At 39.5% G+C, this 16306-nt stretch overlaps 1 protein-coding gene across 1 annotated transcript; it reads right to left on the bottom strand.

Moving 5' to 3' along the window:
• Window positions 1–10599: 10599 nt before the first annotated feature.
• On the bottom strand, window positions 10600–14520 carry LOC306738685 (C-type isolectin Sp-CL4-like). The gene is made up of 5 exons (XM_079220574.1): window positions 14404–14520; window positions 14182–14321; window positions 13749–13877; window positions 12560–12674; window positions 10600–10711 (listed from the first exon to the last, which is right to left on the bottom strand). Exons 1-5 carry the CDS (start codon window positions 14471–14473, stop codon window positions 10644–10646), a joined length of 522 nt encoding a protein of 173 aa, XP_079076700.1. The 5' UTR covers window positions 14474–14520; the 3' UTR covers window positions 10600–10643.
• Window positions 14521–16306: the final 1786 nt, after the last annotated feature.

The raw sequence follows: 16306 nt of genomic DNA, 5'->3' as shown, positions 1-16306 counted from the left end.
TGTGAGTGTGCGTCCTTGTATGAATTGCATTGTGGGGTCAAACATCTTTACACAATGTCCATCATTCAGTATTAGGGTTCAAACTTTACTTTTTAGGGTTCAGTACATTCCTGTCTGCAGTCTCTGTTTGCTGTGAAAGCACTTCAGGGTGAGGAGTATTCCTGCAGAAAACTAGTTTAATGATGAGAGCAAAAAGAAAAATCAACTGTCTATTCTAATGAGTCAACTGGTGCCACTCAGCAGTCCAGGTGATGTCAGGCTGACCATCACTGTACAGACAATGACAGACATGTTGACTTGCCATAAGCCGGCAGGTTTCCATCCGGATACAGAGCAACGTTTAACCACATTTTGACCATACATTCATGCTTCACATTTTTACTGATTTCTTTGATATTTTAGATTATGCTTGTATAATATTTACAATTTAGTTTTTGTATATTTTGTTAAACTACCTTTACGGTGCTTGAACCGGGTCTCTGCGGCAACGGGGTGCTACAATAGCTCATAACATGGTGGTCGTCCACGGTGCTACTGAAGACAAAAACAAGTTCAACATGGAAATCTCTGTTTGGTGAAAGCACTTCAGGGTGAGGAGTATTCCTGCAGAAAACTAATTTAATGATGAAAGCAAACAGAAAGATCAACTGTCTATTCTAATGAGTAAAGTGCAACACGGTGCCGCTGTGTCTAAAAGGCAGTTTTATTCTTTTTCTTTTGACCATCCAACTGCCAACAATGATGAGCAGCTGGTGCCACTCAGCAGTCCAGGTGATGTCAGGCTGACCATCACTGTACAGACAATGACAGACATGTTGACTTGCCATAAGCCGGCAGGTTTCCATCCGGATACAGAGCAACGTTTAACCGCATTTTGACCATACATTCATGCTTCACATTTTTACTCATTTCTTTGATATTTTAGATTATGCTTGTATAATATTTACAATTTAGTTTTTGTATATTTTGGCCCTTCCCATAGAAGCTGTTTAACACAGGCTGTTAATAACAGTAAGGAGTTTGGTCTCTCACAGATGTATTTGAGTACTTTATGTACATTGTTTATAACATACTTGACTATGGTTTTGAAATTACTTTCACCTGTAAGATATGTCAACAGTGTGATATTAGTACTTTTAGTACCGACATCACACTGTTGTTCTGACAATTTGTCAGTGATTTTAAGTTTGACCACTGACTTGTTAATGTTCAATATTTTTTAACCATGTCTAGATCCTTGACCGGGTGAAAATACAGTATTGTTAAACAATTGCATCATGTTTTAATCAAATAAGATCAAAGAGGTTTTTTTCAGCACTTTGCCCAGGCTGAGCCACCTGACAGCTGAATGGTAACCGATGTCACCATGTTCAGTCTCATGCGCCTCCAAAAGCGAAACAAACTGTCTGTGATTTAATGCTCGTGCCCGGATGAAATTTACTATTTTAGTTACAACATCAGTAACATGGCTCACTTTTAGCACTGACTTACACAACACATGCTGATGTATAATACAATGTCAAAATACAAATTTCTGCTCTGGGTCGATTTCAGTAACTTTATCTTGCATCCATTTCAAAAGTCCAACATTTTTCCCCGTCAGATCTGGACAACCATCGGTTGTGACACCTGCCAGTCTGTCCCATCTCAGTCGCAGCTCGTCCCTGCATGCAGTTACCTCCGTGAACAGATCGCTCCCCGTCGTCGTCCCTTCCATTGACCGCAGTGCTGCCAGCTCCTCCGTAATCGTGAAGCCTTTCGTTATCCCACGGAAAAATACAAGTAACCAGGCTGTGTCACGGACATCACAGCTCTCGTCCAAAGCAAAGTAGAAAAAGTCCAAATTTGCCACCTCACGTTGAAGCTGAAGCTTCAGATTCCCTGCGATGTCCTCTATCCTTCTCATCACGGTTCGCCTGGACAGCGGGACTTTCTCAAATGCTTCTTTTTTATTCGGGGCATATTAGGGTCGCAGAGTCAACCAAGCACTCTTTAATGAACTCCCCCTCCGAGAATGACTTGATGTTTTAAGCGATTTTTTAAGCTGATCTTGGTTGCTGCATTACTGGACATGTGTCAGCTTGGTAAAACAGCCTTGTTGCCTCTGTAGCTTAGCTAGCAAAGCTTCTGATGTCCGTCCCCGTTCAGCATTGGTCAAGTTTTTGTATTTTCCCGCATGTTTCATATCGTAATGTCGATTGTCAAATTAAAATTTGATGAAAAACGCCTATCCAGGTATACCAAAAGTAAATTGCAAGCTGTACTTGAACTATTTGGAGTGAATGCATGGTCTTGGTCTCTTTTGAAAGGTAACACTCACAAGCTTTTTTCCCTCAATAGTCAGAATAGTCAAAAGTGCTGCTGACACTGACTTATATAAGTTTGAACACACTAAAGTATAAGGTTTTTATTTCCGCCTCAACATTTCTTTGTAAATAGATGCATGTAGATGACTATAAATGGGACTTATGGACTGGAAAACACAATGGGACCATAGCCTGAAGCCTTATCTAGTCTAAGTAAAAAGCAGATAACAATATAACAGAAAATGAATATTTTACACATCTTTCTCTAATGAAATGTCTCTGCATTCGGCATCATCCTTTCTTTTTTTAGCATGAGCGGACATTTTGGGCTATCTTGTGACAAGGTATTGTCAGGTAACATCAATCACTCGTCTCATCACATAATGATTTGACATATCGCGTCATTCAGTACGCTTAAAAAAACTATAAATAAAAAATATATATAAGCAACAAAGTTTTAGTCCACACGTTAGGTAAAATTAGAAAATACTAAAACAACTCTGCTGTTATGTTCAAGTTAAATGCTGTACTGTGCAGATATTCTGTAATTTCCTACTGTTCGTGTGACATTGAATGTGTTTCAGAACCAGGCACGGGGTGAGGGACACACACGAGACGGGATTGTGTGCGTGTCAGAACGGATGGCGTGGAGAGCAGCCGATAGCCTGGTTAAAATGGAATGCCTATATTGTTGTTTTTTTTGGCGTGGTTAGGGCTGGCAGTTACCAGTTGCAGTTCAGTAATGAAGTAAAGTTGAGGGGCCGGTCAACGTCCACCCCTCAACGTCTGCGTTAGGAGATCATTTTTTGACTATTCGACTGCAGCCCCAATCGAAACCAGAAACAGGAAGTGTAAAAATGATGAGTCATGTCTGGTTTTAGGGTTCCTGCTCAAAGGAAGTGAATGGGAGGTGAATATTCACCAACATTAACGTTGAATATGTGTGACTGCCCCTTTAAAACCGAAGATATTTTGAGATACAACTGGTGATGTCTCACTCTGACCATCAAGCGCACTCTGGAGAAAAACTCAGCCCAGCAGACATCATTGAATCTTTTTAGTCAGGTAACACATCAGCTTCTTTTTTTTCTTCAACATGAATATGAAGACAAAAACAACACTTGTAACCAATTTGGATAACCTCGGATTTATTGATAGATGAGAGAAGGAGATTTAGTTTCAACAAGTTGAACTCTGACGAATCAAGCTGAATCATTGCATGTATATACATATATAAAAAAATATGCATTTATATTTAATATATATTTATATGATGTATATTTAATACATATATTTATATAATATATATTTATTTTTTATAATATATATATATATTATCTCATACCATGTGGGATGAGGCAAATGTTTGAAAAATAATTACACAGACTCTGTCCTGCATCTGATTGATGTGCTTTCGACTCCTGGGCTGACTTTCATGACGGAGTAGCAGCGCCATCTAGTGTTCAAACTGGGTCGTAGCATTGTATAGCAGTGTGTCACGTCACAACATGTAAATTGGGGTGAATTATAGAGACTATTGTGGAAAATTAACGACAGTGGAATCCTTTGAGAGCCCAAAATACAAGAGAAATGCTTTCATTGTTTACAAGAAAGGTCTGATGTAAATGTGTCCCTGCACTTGTTCAATAATATTAATATCATGTCCAGTTACATCAGCATGTCAATCCATTATCTGTCTTGTAGACTATTATAAGTCTAATAGAAATTCATGGTCAAATTTTTTCACAAGTAAAGCTGCTCTTCTAACAGTGTTTTAAAGAAATGATCACAATTCAGAAAAAAAAAAATCATCAATAGTCAAAAAGTAAAACTGTAAACAACTTTATATGTGTATACACACACACACACACACACACACACACACACACACACACACACACACACACACACACACACACACACACAGCAAAATCATCTCCAGGTATTGATGCCATAACTATGTTATGTTCACCGATGCTAATTCAGCTCAAACCATAGTGCTGCATAGGGGACATGAAGTACTTTAACTTAATAATATTATAATGTATATATACACATGACGATACACAACACATGAAACATGAGAAAAAAAAAATCATAGAAACAAATACCAACATAATTTAAATTGATGTGTAGCTTCATCTTAGCTGAATAAACTTATTTTGCAGTCTGTATTTCTGATGCTCTCATCAATACGCTTGTGATTTGATAAATAAAAAGGGACGACATAATCTTGTTGAGTAAATTCCACGACTAATTTGTTTCTCTCGTGTGGATTTTAAAATGTTGTTTCAGAGTTTGCTTTAGTGAAAATGTTTTACCACAAACTGAACAACTAAATGCTTTCTCCTCTGTGTGGATAGTCATATGACGTTTCAGGTTTATTTTATGTGTAAATGTGTTACTACACACGGAACAACTAAATGGTTTCACTCCTGTGTGCATAGTCATGTGAGACTTGAGGTTTCCCTTTTGTGAAAATGTTTTACTACACACGGAACAACTAAATGGTTTCACTCCTGTGTGGATAGTCATGTGAGTGTTCAGGTGTCCCTTATGTAAGAATGTTTGACTACACATGGAACAACTAATTGGTTTCACTCCTGTGTGGATAGCCATGTGAGATTTCAGATGTGCCTTTTGTGTATATTTATTACTACACAGGGAACAACTAAATGGTTTCACTCCTGTGTGGCTAGTCATGTGACGTTTTAGGTCTCCCTTTTGTGGAAATTTTTTACTACACACAGAACAACTAAATGGTTTCTCCCCTGTGTGGATAGTCATGTGAGTGTTCAGGTTTCCCTTTCGGGAAAATGTTTGACTACACACGAAACAGATACATGGTTTCACTCCTGTTTTGGATCTAGAGTATCTTTTCAGACGCACCTTGTGGTCAGCGCTTCCAGCACATTCAGGCGAGCTGATTGATGTATTTCCAGTACTACAGTTCACATCACTTACAGGTACTTCATTGTTTTGCAGAGGGTTTAAATCTGACTGAGGTTCCTGAGTCTCCGTCCAATCTCTACTGTCATCAGTATCAGGTTCAGACCAGTTTTGAGCCTCATCAGTATCTGGTCCTGGATGTCTTTCTGGATCCAACTTCCTGTCTGGTTCTGATCCTCCACAATCCGCTCCATCAGCTTCTGTTTCCATCTGTTCAGTTTGTCTTTGATGAAGCTGTGAGGACTGAGCTTCTTCTTCATCATCTTCACTCTTTACAGGCGTGAATGAGAACTTGATACCAGCCTCCTCCAGTACTTGAAGCTGCTCTCCCTCCAGACTGGTCCAGAGCTCCTCCTGTTCCTCTTTAATGTGTGGGGGCTCTGGGTCCTCCTGTTCCTCTTTAATGTGTGGGGGCTCTGGGTCCTCCTGTTCCTCTTTAATGTGTGGGGGCTCTGGGTCCTCCTGTTCCTCTTTAATGTGTGGGGGCTCTGGGTCCTCCTGTTCCAGACTGGAGCTCCAGTCCTGCTGCTCAGGGGAAATCTCTTCTTTAACCACCAACAGCTGCTGGAAGTCTGTGGAGAATAATAAAATACATGTATACATCTGAGAAATCTTATATTAAACTGTTTATTATTTCAGGAGGTGGATCACTGAAAAAGCGGTGAAATTATTGTAAATGAGAGAAGCATGATCAGTAGCAGATGCAGAGACTACATGTTCAACTAACTGTAACTTGCTCCACTTAGTTCCCCTAGAGCACACCAAAAAAGGTCTGTGTAGCAAATTTTTTGAAAGAAGAAGTAGTAATAGAACTATATTCTCTGGCCGAACAATATTTTTGTATGTATGTATGCATGTGTGTATATATATATATATATATATATATATATATATATATATATATATATATATATATATATATATATATATATAGTACACACACTTTATATTATATATATATATATATATATATATATCCCCTGTTGTTGTATATATATATATATATATATATATATATATATTACACACACTTTATATTATATTATATATATATATATATATATATATATATATATATATATATATATATATATATATATATATGTATTCCCTGTTGTTCTTTTTAATATGTTGTTTTTTATTCTGTAAATTGCTGCTACTCCGACAACAAATTTCCCCTTGGGGATTAATCAAGTATATATTCATTAATTCATTCCAGTAAGAGGCTTTTGTCTGTGCAGAGATAGATGTGTGTTTGTAACCTTTAATTGTACTATTTACCATGTTATTGTGTATTTTACGGACCACTGAGTCCCGTTCAGTTCTGTGTAACATAACTGTTGTGCTTGTTGCTTTTAGGTCGTATGCTTGTAATTGTATCATATTCAGTGTTTCCCCTACCACTGCACCACTCGCTCTCCTGCGAGTTGCACCCAGAGTAGCTCTCCTGCGCCGGGTTCAATACAGAAACGAGCCAAAGTGCTTGTGTCTTGTACCCAATAATGAGTCTGCTGGCTACGCTTGCGCATATTGCTGAATCTTGGCATTTTGCCAAAAGCCGATCTCTGTGAGGTTGGTTTTTCTGCTGTTGCCTTCCTCAAAACGAAATACACCATTGAGCATGAATTGAGAGTGGCCTGCAACGACGTTTTAAAAAGATTTGTAGAAGAAAGTAGGCTCATTAAAAAAAGCAGCCACTAATACAACGTGATGGCTCACATATCTGCACTAATTCTGTTTTGCAAAAAAATAGCTTATTGTTTTCCACAATAAGCTGTTTAGCAGTAACTAAATATTAGTAATATTTTGCACAGATCAGTGTCAGAAATACACGAGGGAAAGGGGCAAAACTGTCCCTAAGAAATATAATTTTGCCCCTTATATCACTAGGAGAGGGGCAAAAAATGCCCCCATAATTTCCTCGAATAATTATGATAATTTAATGAACTATAGTAATATATATAGAAAGGCTTTATGTCAACCACATTTGCACTGTCCACCTTCATTTTACCAGTCAAACATTGAACACGGTAGTTTACAGGATCCAACTTCTTCTCTACCCTGACAGGCCCTGACCATCTGGGTGCACATTTTGCAGAGAATTTGTCTGAGGCTTTATGCCGTGTTCACACCGGACGCAACGCGAATTTGCGGCGCGACCAGTTTACATGTTAAGTCAATCTACAGACGCGCTGCGGCGTGAATTTTTTTTTTTATTTTATTTATTTTGCAATCACTTTCAAGTAAATCAGATTGCTCCATCAGACAATTTTTTTTTTTTAAATTGCAATCACTTAGAACAATGAAAATAAAGTTATATCTGTGCAAAAATAACTGTGTGTGTGTGTGCACGCATATATCGGGGAGGAACTCCGTCTGTGCGCGATACAGAGCAGAGGAGAAGTGTTAACGCGACCACGTAGAGACCGAATTGACAAGCTGTCGTGTCAATAAAATACGGCGGTTTAGTTTGTCTAATAGCAGAACAAGGTGTAGACCTGCTCTATAGGAAAGAGAACCTAAAATGACGAGAAAATTACAGGGGTGCGGGGGGTTTCCTCAGAGGGGCGCCCCGCCTCCCTATTATAACGGTAGGGGAAACACTGTTGTTGTAGCTCATGGTGAATACGGCCAGGTGTGGGCTGGCAAACTGTTTGACCAAGCTCTTGACATAACTTATATTAAAAAGAGGAAAAGCACAACGCTAAATTAAAAGACATGGGCAGATCTGTTGTTAATATCTTTAAATTGCTGCCACCGTATTGCGCAACAAATGGGGGGAAAAGTACAAAAAACCAAACAGTCAGTTGCAAGCCTGGGTTATTAATAAAGTAAATTCAATGCAACAAAGCAAGACATGTACCACATGTCTTACAACAATTAACCCTTCCCCCAGAGTACAACTTAATCCCCCCTTAACTTAAATAACTTGAACATGTTCATATATATATATATATATATATGAACATGAAATACATACAATAATATAATATGTGTATCTGTTATTTTGAGTGTGGGTTTACCGTATATTGATGTTCACATGTTAAAGATGCTATTCAGTGATATTAGAGCCTAAGTAGAGGTAACCAATGAAAATGTGCAAAAGACTTGAAGTTCCAAAGAGGGATTCATACATACTGTGTTTTGGGTTTGTTGATATTGCGTTGTATCTCTATTGATAGTCTTTAATAAGGGATCTGCATGTCATATTGTTTGTTGCATATGCCTAATAAATACCAAACTGTGTTTCAAGGCAGTTAATGTATTTTGGGTTTGTCAAAGTTAAAGAACTGTTTAAGAAAGGGTCAAATAATGAATGAATTAATATATACTTCATTAATCCCCAAGGGGAAACGTGGTGTCGAAGTAGCAGCAATTTCAGACAAAAAAATTAGATATAAAAACATGGATGAACGATACATACAATAAGAATAAGAAGATGAAGAAGAAGAAGAAAGTTAGCTGGGATGAAAGGAAAAATAGAGTATTAATTTAGTGTAAAAATTCAAAGTATGTATGTGTATATTAATACAATTACAACACAAGATAAAAAGGACTAATTAAGAGGCACAGACCTTTTATTTGACTACCTAGATTCTATTGGAGGCACCGGCAGTTAATTCAGTCTCTAGAATAACGGTTGTGGGAACCATTATATATATATATATATATATATATATATATATATATATATATATATAGACACATACACACACATATATAAAATGTATACACAGAATAGATATACCATCACATGTGTACGTGTATGAAACCAGTGCAAAAAAAAGCAGGGTTGTCATATTTTGTTGGACTGTAAAAATACTTTACAGTGAAGAATAAGAGTAAACTCATGACAACAACAGCTGAGGTGGCGACGTCATCAAGTCAGCTGTTGTTCCAATTGCAGAAAGACCGTCCTGCGTCCTCCAAAAGTACACAAGTCTGTACTTGTGTACTTGGTGTTGAGAAACAGCCAGTGAGAGCTGGAAAATGTAATGACCTGAAAAGGGACTCAGGTGTGACTTAACCCCGTAAAACGAGCATGAAGCCCGGGAACAATAAAGAAAAAACACAAACCTGATCTGTGGAGCTGAACTCGAGGGTTCAGCCTCCAGTAGTTTGGTTCGTCGCTCATTTTCTCTATAACCGGACAATTCCTTTAAACCTCACAGCGGGTCCACGTGTCTCTCTATGGCTCCACTGAGCATTTATTGGGCTCTCCAGTGGCAGCTGGGTTCACGTTATGAGGCAAATACACATCAATAAATAAACAAAAGACCAAGGCAGCGGTTCACATGCTGCAGAAGAAATACAATCATAATCAAGAACCCGCAACCGCCACGGGAAACCAGTCGTCCTTTCGCCGGCGGAGACACCGGAGGTAAGTCCTGCATATCCCGGCACCCGAGCGGGCTATGCAGGACTTACTCACCCCCTCATCACTTCCACCTGGCCACAATACATTAGGATAACAACAAAACAAAGTTGAGTTCAAATTCATTCTCATCTGCAGCCATATTTAACATTCATGAAATAGAGTTAATAAAGTCAACATTGACTTTGACCCTGTTGAAAGTAAAAAGTGACAAAGTGACAATATTCCTGTCAGATTACTTCTGAGTTTTCATTTTGAAAGCACAGAATTTTGAAAAAACAATGTATGCTCAGACTAGAAAAGATCTGGAATACAATCTCAAACATCACTATATACTGATATTTCATATCTCATCTCTTGTTATATTTCATATCTCAGCTCATCTCTACTGTTACAACTTACAACATCCGTGTGGGTGGTTCATTTTATTTCTTCTGCAGCGTGTGGACCGCTGCCTTGGTCTTTTGTTTATTTTCCTTTTTGTTTATTTATTTATTTGTATTTGCCTGTCATAACGTGACACCAGCTGCCACTGGAGAGCCCAATGCATGCTATTCTCACACAACACGAGATGGCTAAAGAAAGAACATTGACTCGTTGTGTATGTGTGTTTACCTTTACGGTAGCTGGACCTAGGTATTGCAGCAACTGCGTGCTACAGTATCATTCATTGAAACGTGACTGTATACATCACACTGTGTCAAAGTCAGACTACATCATATCATGGTTATTCCTGCTTTATTTTGTCCTGATTCATCAGTGTTTGGTTCCCTCTGGTTTCTCAGCCTTCAGTCTGTCTTGACTGAGTGAGATGATGAAGCTGTGTTTTCTACTGACGACATGACATGGAGACAGATGGAGCAACAGTCATACAGCTGAATACAAACAGAGAAGACACAGGAACCATCAACACGTCTTTCTGAGGCTGAATATTTATTGCAGTCCATGTAAAAGCTTGCAGTGGTAACAGTTGAAGTGGTCCAGCTGCAGCTCTCCATGTTCCCTCTGAAGTACTAGATGGTAGCTTGACACACAAAAGGTCTGTAGGCAAGACACGAGACATCGTTCCAGAGTCCCCAGCCTGGAAAACAGGACAGTCATGTGATTAACGGGGAGTTCAGGGTTCGTGGTACACAGTGTAAACTTGTTATGAATGTTCTGACCATAACAATTAATTTATCTAATACAAAATAAATGTTCTCTTGTTTCAAGTAAAATATGGGATGTATTTATGAATGAATGAAAGAACAGAATGCTTTTGAAATATGTGACTCTTAAAATAAAGTACTTCATTTTAGAAAATTAATTTGATTGAATTGCCTGAATTCACTGAAAACGTGTTATATTGATCTCATCTTCAGAAAGGGGACTTTAACTGTGGTTATTTAAAAAATTCAATTATGTTCCAGCTCTATTCCTCTCTGTTAACATCATTGTTGGACAGTGACTTAATGTGCATTCTGATCATAATGAGCTCTCAGGTTTATTTCTCTGTGCATTCATCTCAGATGTGAGTCGGTACGTTTGCTCAAAGGTTCTGTGCTTTGTGTCGTGGTGGTCTTTCCCCCACACTGCCCCCAGGGCCCCTCCGTCAAAATGTAATTGTTCAATTCAGTTTATTTTATATAGCCCAACATCACAAAAATAAATTGGCCTCAGAGCGCTTTACATTCTGTACACATAACATCCTGTCCCGGGACCTCACATCGGATCAGGAAAAACTCCCCTAAATAGAGATAGTAAAAACCCTTTAAAAGGGAAAAAGGGAAGAAACCTGAGGGAGAGCAACAGAGGAGGATCCCTCTCCCCGGATGGACAGAAGCAATAGATGTCATGTGACCAGAATGAATACCGTAACAGAGTTACAGGACATTACATGTATATGACAGAAATTATTCATATAATGAGTAATAGGCATGAACCACGATCCATGAAGCAGAAGGAGGTAGAGAGGACGGGCATTCAAGCATTTAAACTCAATTATCTCTCGGTTATAGGTTCAGGGTTCATATACAACGGGGTCTAGGACCGGATCCGGACCGCGGTCCTCCAACTAGTGATTCCTGCTTTATTGCATACGTACAGACATTACATACTATGGTATCAGAGAGGTGTATACAGGATGGACTTCCCAATCTGACACAGTATTTTAAATCAGCGTGACATGAATAGGAATGGGTATCGTTTGGGTTTTTTCCGATACCGGTGCTAAACCGATACTTTTAAAACGATACCGGTGCTAAACCGATACTTTTAAAACGATACCGGTGCCTAAACGGTGCCTGAACCGATACTTTTTTAATGCCAAGGCAATTTTTTTTCTTCAAATTGAACAATGTTATTAACTGTTTAAAGTATACTATAGATATAAATAAGTACATACAAAACACGCTTCAAACTACAGCTTCAAACCTTTTAACTTCAAACTATAAAAATAGTTATATATAAAAAAGAACAGACACAAGCATCATGGCCTGATGGGACCGTGTGCAACATAACTCAGACTCTGTTGGATCCTAAAACTGCTGCTTTACTGGACTACACGTCATCATTAATATCAACTGGAGAGATTTGTTCCATCAAGCCGAGGACGGACGTTCAAAAGCTCGTGCTCGTGTCTGCAGCGATCTCTGTGTGCGCACACTGTGTGTGTGAGCGCTGGAAGCCCCGCCCCCTCGAGCCCCGCCCCCTCGAGCCCCGCCCCCTCGAGCCCCGGACGTGTTCTCGGTACCCAACCCTAGACATGAAGAGGTTCGGTGAGGTTTAAATGCAGCTCCTTCCTTCATGCTCATCTGGACTGTTTTCTTGAGCTACTTTAATAATCATCCTCCAGGGATCATAAAAGTGTATTTTCTTGTCTGAGGTTCAAAAGTCTACATTCATCTCTATTAAGTTATAACCTCTCCTTTGGAGTCTTCAGTTTACTTACCCTTGTAGTTCATCTCACCGCAATGCTCTTGCCACCAATAGTTGTCCGGCTGGCCACGAGCATAATGGGAGTAGCTGGCGTTCGACCCATCGGTCCAAACAAATCCTTTCCTTCCCTGAAAAGAAAAAACCAAACAAGGATTACGTGAGGAGGATGACTACTGTACTAACATCAGATTAACAGTTTAACACACTTTTTATCACAGTTTAACACACACACACACACACACACACACACACACACACACACACACACACACACACACACACACAATTTGACAGCAGGATACACTCTTCATTATAACAAGAGGAACTTGATTTTTTCGGCGCCCATTATCGAAAAAGGAAAAGAGACAATAAGTCAAGTCACGTTTCCTAAAGGATCACCGGAACCAAACTTCATTTAAATTGCTGAAATACAGTAAAGCCTTGTGGGAAGAGTACTAACCATTAAACACATTTTTTAAGGTTAAGTTTATGTAATTACATAACCCCGTAACCTCGCCATCACTTCCGGGCGGTGGCCGTAACTTCTCACTAGATCGTTAATAAGTACATTTTACAAAGTGGGATTTCAATGAAAGACACCTCTTTGTAACCCTACGAGCTTGTAGGAGTCTAAGAATGCAATCAAAATGATTCATTAGAGTATATTAGAAGAAGAAGCTTGAAGCTAGAACCTTGACGCTCAGGTTAAAACAGCTGATCGAGACTATGACTCAGACAGCACTGAAAGTGCAGGTAGAAAATCCACGGCCCGCCACTGCATAATCTTGACACCAGCCAGCTGAACTTCGTCGCGAATGAAGCTATCTCTTGCGGACTCTGCACCGCCAGAGCTTCAGAAGAGACGGCCCGCACTCACGAGTCTCCACCCCCGCCGTTCCCTCTACGCCCCGGACGCCAGCTTTTCATCGCACCCCTCCATCCCTCTTTTCACGGCCCCCTAGACCCTTCTCGTTCCTGCTCCTCCAGTCATCCCTTCATCCCTCGACCCCTGTCTGGTTCCGTAACCCGACCCTCTCCTTCCATCTCGCAATACACCATCTGTAACGTGGTCTTTGTTTGTGAAATGAGAATAACAAGTAAGTAATTATTCAATAATAATATTCAGTAATTCTATAATTCAATAAAGCACAGTTTACCTCTGTGAATTTATTGTAAACACATTAGAGGCACAAACTTCTTACCCGAAACAGTCCGATCCAGTAATTCATTCTCATGGTTGAAAACCTGTACATTAGACATTCCACTTGATGCAGCTCATCAAGGCTGTGTATTGACACCAGATCTCCCTTTTCGTGTTTCCTACAGGATTTCTGTAATCAAAAGAAATCAAGAGAATTATTATGCATCCTAATTCCCTTATCTGAACTTTCTTCTCCTGACCCGAAATCATGAATGCCGTTCACGTTCCCTTTCCTTCTGCTCTGAGGAGAATATACACAAGATGTATTTTTCAATTTCCCTTAAAATGTTTACTCTGGGTAAATTACCCTCCATAGCTGTTCCTGCTTCATCAATACACACACCAACTGTTGCAAAACACAAAACACTGTTTCATCAAAACAGGATGAGGTCAAATCTACTGTCTGTAGTCTGGTGTGTGTTGGTTTTCATCACCTTTGCTTCATCAAAATTCACTTTCCTGTCGATCACCCGCATACAACGGTCTGGTCCGAACTGGAGCCAGCCGTGACCGAGATAAGCCTTGTTACACCAAACCACCGGATATTTGGTCCGACACATTAAATCAGGAGTCCCTTCAGGAGAAAAAAAGTTGCTGTTAGTTTTGTGTTCCTGTTGTCTGTGAAGACAGTTGTTTTGTGACTATTTGGTTCTTACATTCTGCAGAGTCCGACATGGACATCAGCACCACCAGAAGAAGGACGGCAGTCACCACAACAGGACGCATGGCTCAGGATTCACTGACTCACGGCACTCTACAACTGGAATATCACCTGGAAATGACACACCGTTCAACCCCATCACAACGAGACAATTCAGTTTTTACCAGTTTTCAAACCCACAGATCAGATGAAAGTTCTTTCTGTTCTCCTAAAACCTCCACAGAGAGACAAAGAGGACTCACCACAAGCGTCTTCTCCCTTGTTCCATCTCAGTCTAAAGCTCTGTTTAAATACCTTTCACAGCCATGCCTGTGGGTTTGAATATTCAAACATTTACCTACTTCAACAACACGTCTGTTTAACTTCCACGTCATCCGAGAAGTAGGATTCACCTCAACAGTTACAACATAATAATATGAAGCATCCGTGCACAAACAAAGCACGTATTCAATACAAGGTATTAGGTCTATAGAGCTGCATTCATAGAGAATTACAGCTCTATGAATGTTTCCTAAATGTTGATATGTGGAACGGCCTGTATATAGGACACACTCAAAGAGTTCTCAAAATCCATATTAGCATTAAACAACCAGCAGAACAGGACATATGTTCTCATCGGAGGATCCAAAATGTCTCTCCCAAAAAGAGCTGTTTGGGATTCACTAGCTCAACACTATGGTCTCCACAGCCCACCCCTCATCATAGTTCTTATCATTATAGCTCAGGCTTGGTGCAGGATGCAGTGGTTCTATTGCTGTACTCCATGGGGCACAACTGGGGTTTTGTTTTCATTCAATTCATCAGTTTCCCTCAGGGAAAGTCACAAATATGATTTGAAACAAAAGCATTTTTATGCTTGAAGTGACCATTGAACTTGAACTTTGATGGAATTGACAGCAGGTTTGTGAGTGTGCGTCCTTGTATGAATTGCATTGTGGGGTCAAACATCTTTACACAATGTCCATCATTCAGTATTAGGGTTCAAACTTTACTTTGTAGGGTTCAGTACATTCCTGTCTGCAGTCTCTGTTTGCTGTGAAAGCACTTCAGGGTGAGGAGTATTCCTGCAGAAAACTAATTTAATGATGAGAGCAAAAAGAAAAATCAACTGTCTATTCTAATGAGTCAACTGGTGCCACTCAGCAGTCCAGGTGATGTCAGGCTGACCATCACTGTACAGACAATGACAGACATGTTGACTTGCCGTAAGCCGGCAGGTTTCCATCCGGATACAGAGCAACGTTTAACCACATTTTGACCATACATTCATGCTTCACATTTTTACTGATTTCTTTGATATTTTAGATTATGCTTGTATAATATTTACAATTTAGTTTTTGTATATTTTGTTAAACTACCTTTACGGTGCTTGAACCGGGTCTCTGCGGCAACGGGGTGCTACAATAGCTCATAACATGGTGGTCGTCCACGGTGCTACTGAAGACAAAAACAAGTTCAACATGGAAATCTCTGTTTGGTGAAAGCACTTCAGGGTGAGGAGTATTCCTGCAGAAAACTAATTTAATGATGAAAGCAAACAGAAAGATCAACTGTCTATTCTAATGAGTAAAGTGCAACACGGTGCCGCTGTGTCTAAAAGGCAGTTTTATTCTTTTTCTTTTGACCATCCAACTGCCAACAATGATGAGCAGCTGGTGCCACTCAGCAGTCCAGGTGATGTCAGGCTGACCATCACTGTACAGACAATGACAGACATGTTGACTTGCCATAAGCCGGCAGGTTTCCATCCGGATACAGAGCAACGTTTAACCACATTTTGACCATACATTCATGCTTCACATTTTTACTCATTTCTTTGATATTTTAGATTATGCTTGTATAATATTTACAATTTAGTTTTTGTATATTTTGGCCCTTCCCATAGAAGCTGTTTAACA

This window comes from Taurulus bubalis, assembly GCF_910589615.1.
Source record: "Taurulus bubalis genome assembly, chromosome: 7".
NCBI lineage: Eukaryota > Metazoa > Chordata > Actinopteri > Perciformes > Cottidae > Taurulus > Taurulus bubalis.
Note: the sequence above shows the minus strand (reverse complement) of the source record. Positions and strands in the feature narration are given on the sequence as shown.

Coding starts and splice junctions, on each gene's coding strand:
- LOC306738685 (XM_079220574.1), bottom strand. CDS start 14,473: ATGCGTCCTGTTGTGGTGACTGCCGTCCTTCTTCTGGTGGTGCTGATG. Junction 12,675..13,748: donor ACTGGATCGGACTGTTTCGG/GTAAGAAGTTTG, acceptor TTTTCTTTTCAG/GGAAGGAAAGGATTTGTTTG. Junction 10,712..12,559: donor CGGTGAGATGAACTACAAGG/GTAAGTAAACTG, acceptor CCTGTTTTCCAG/GCTGGGGACTCTGGAACGAT.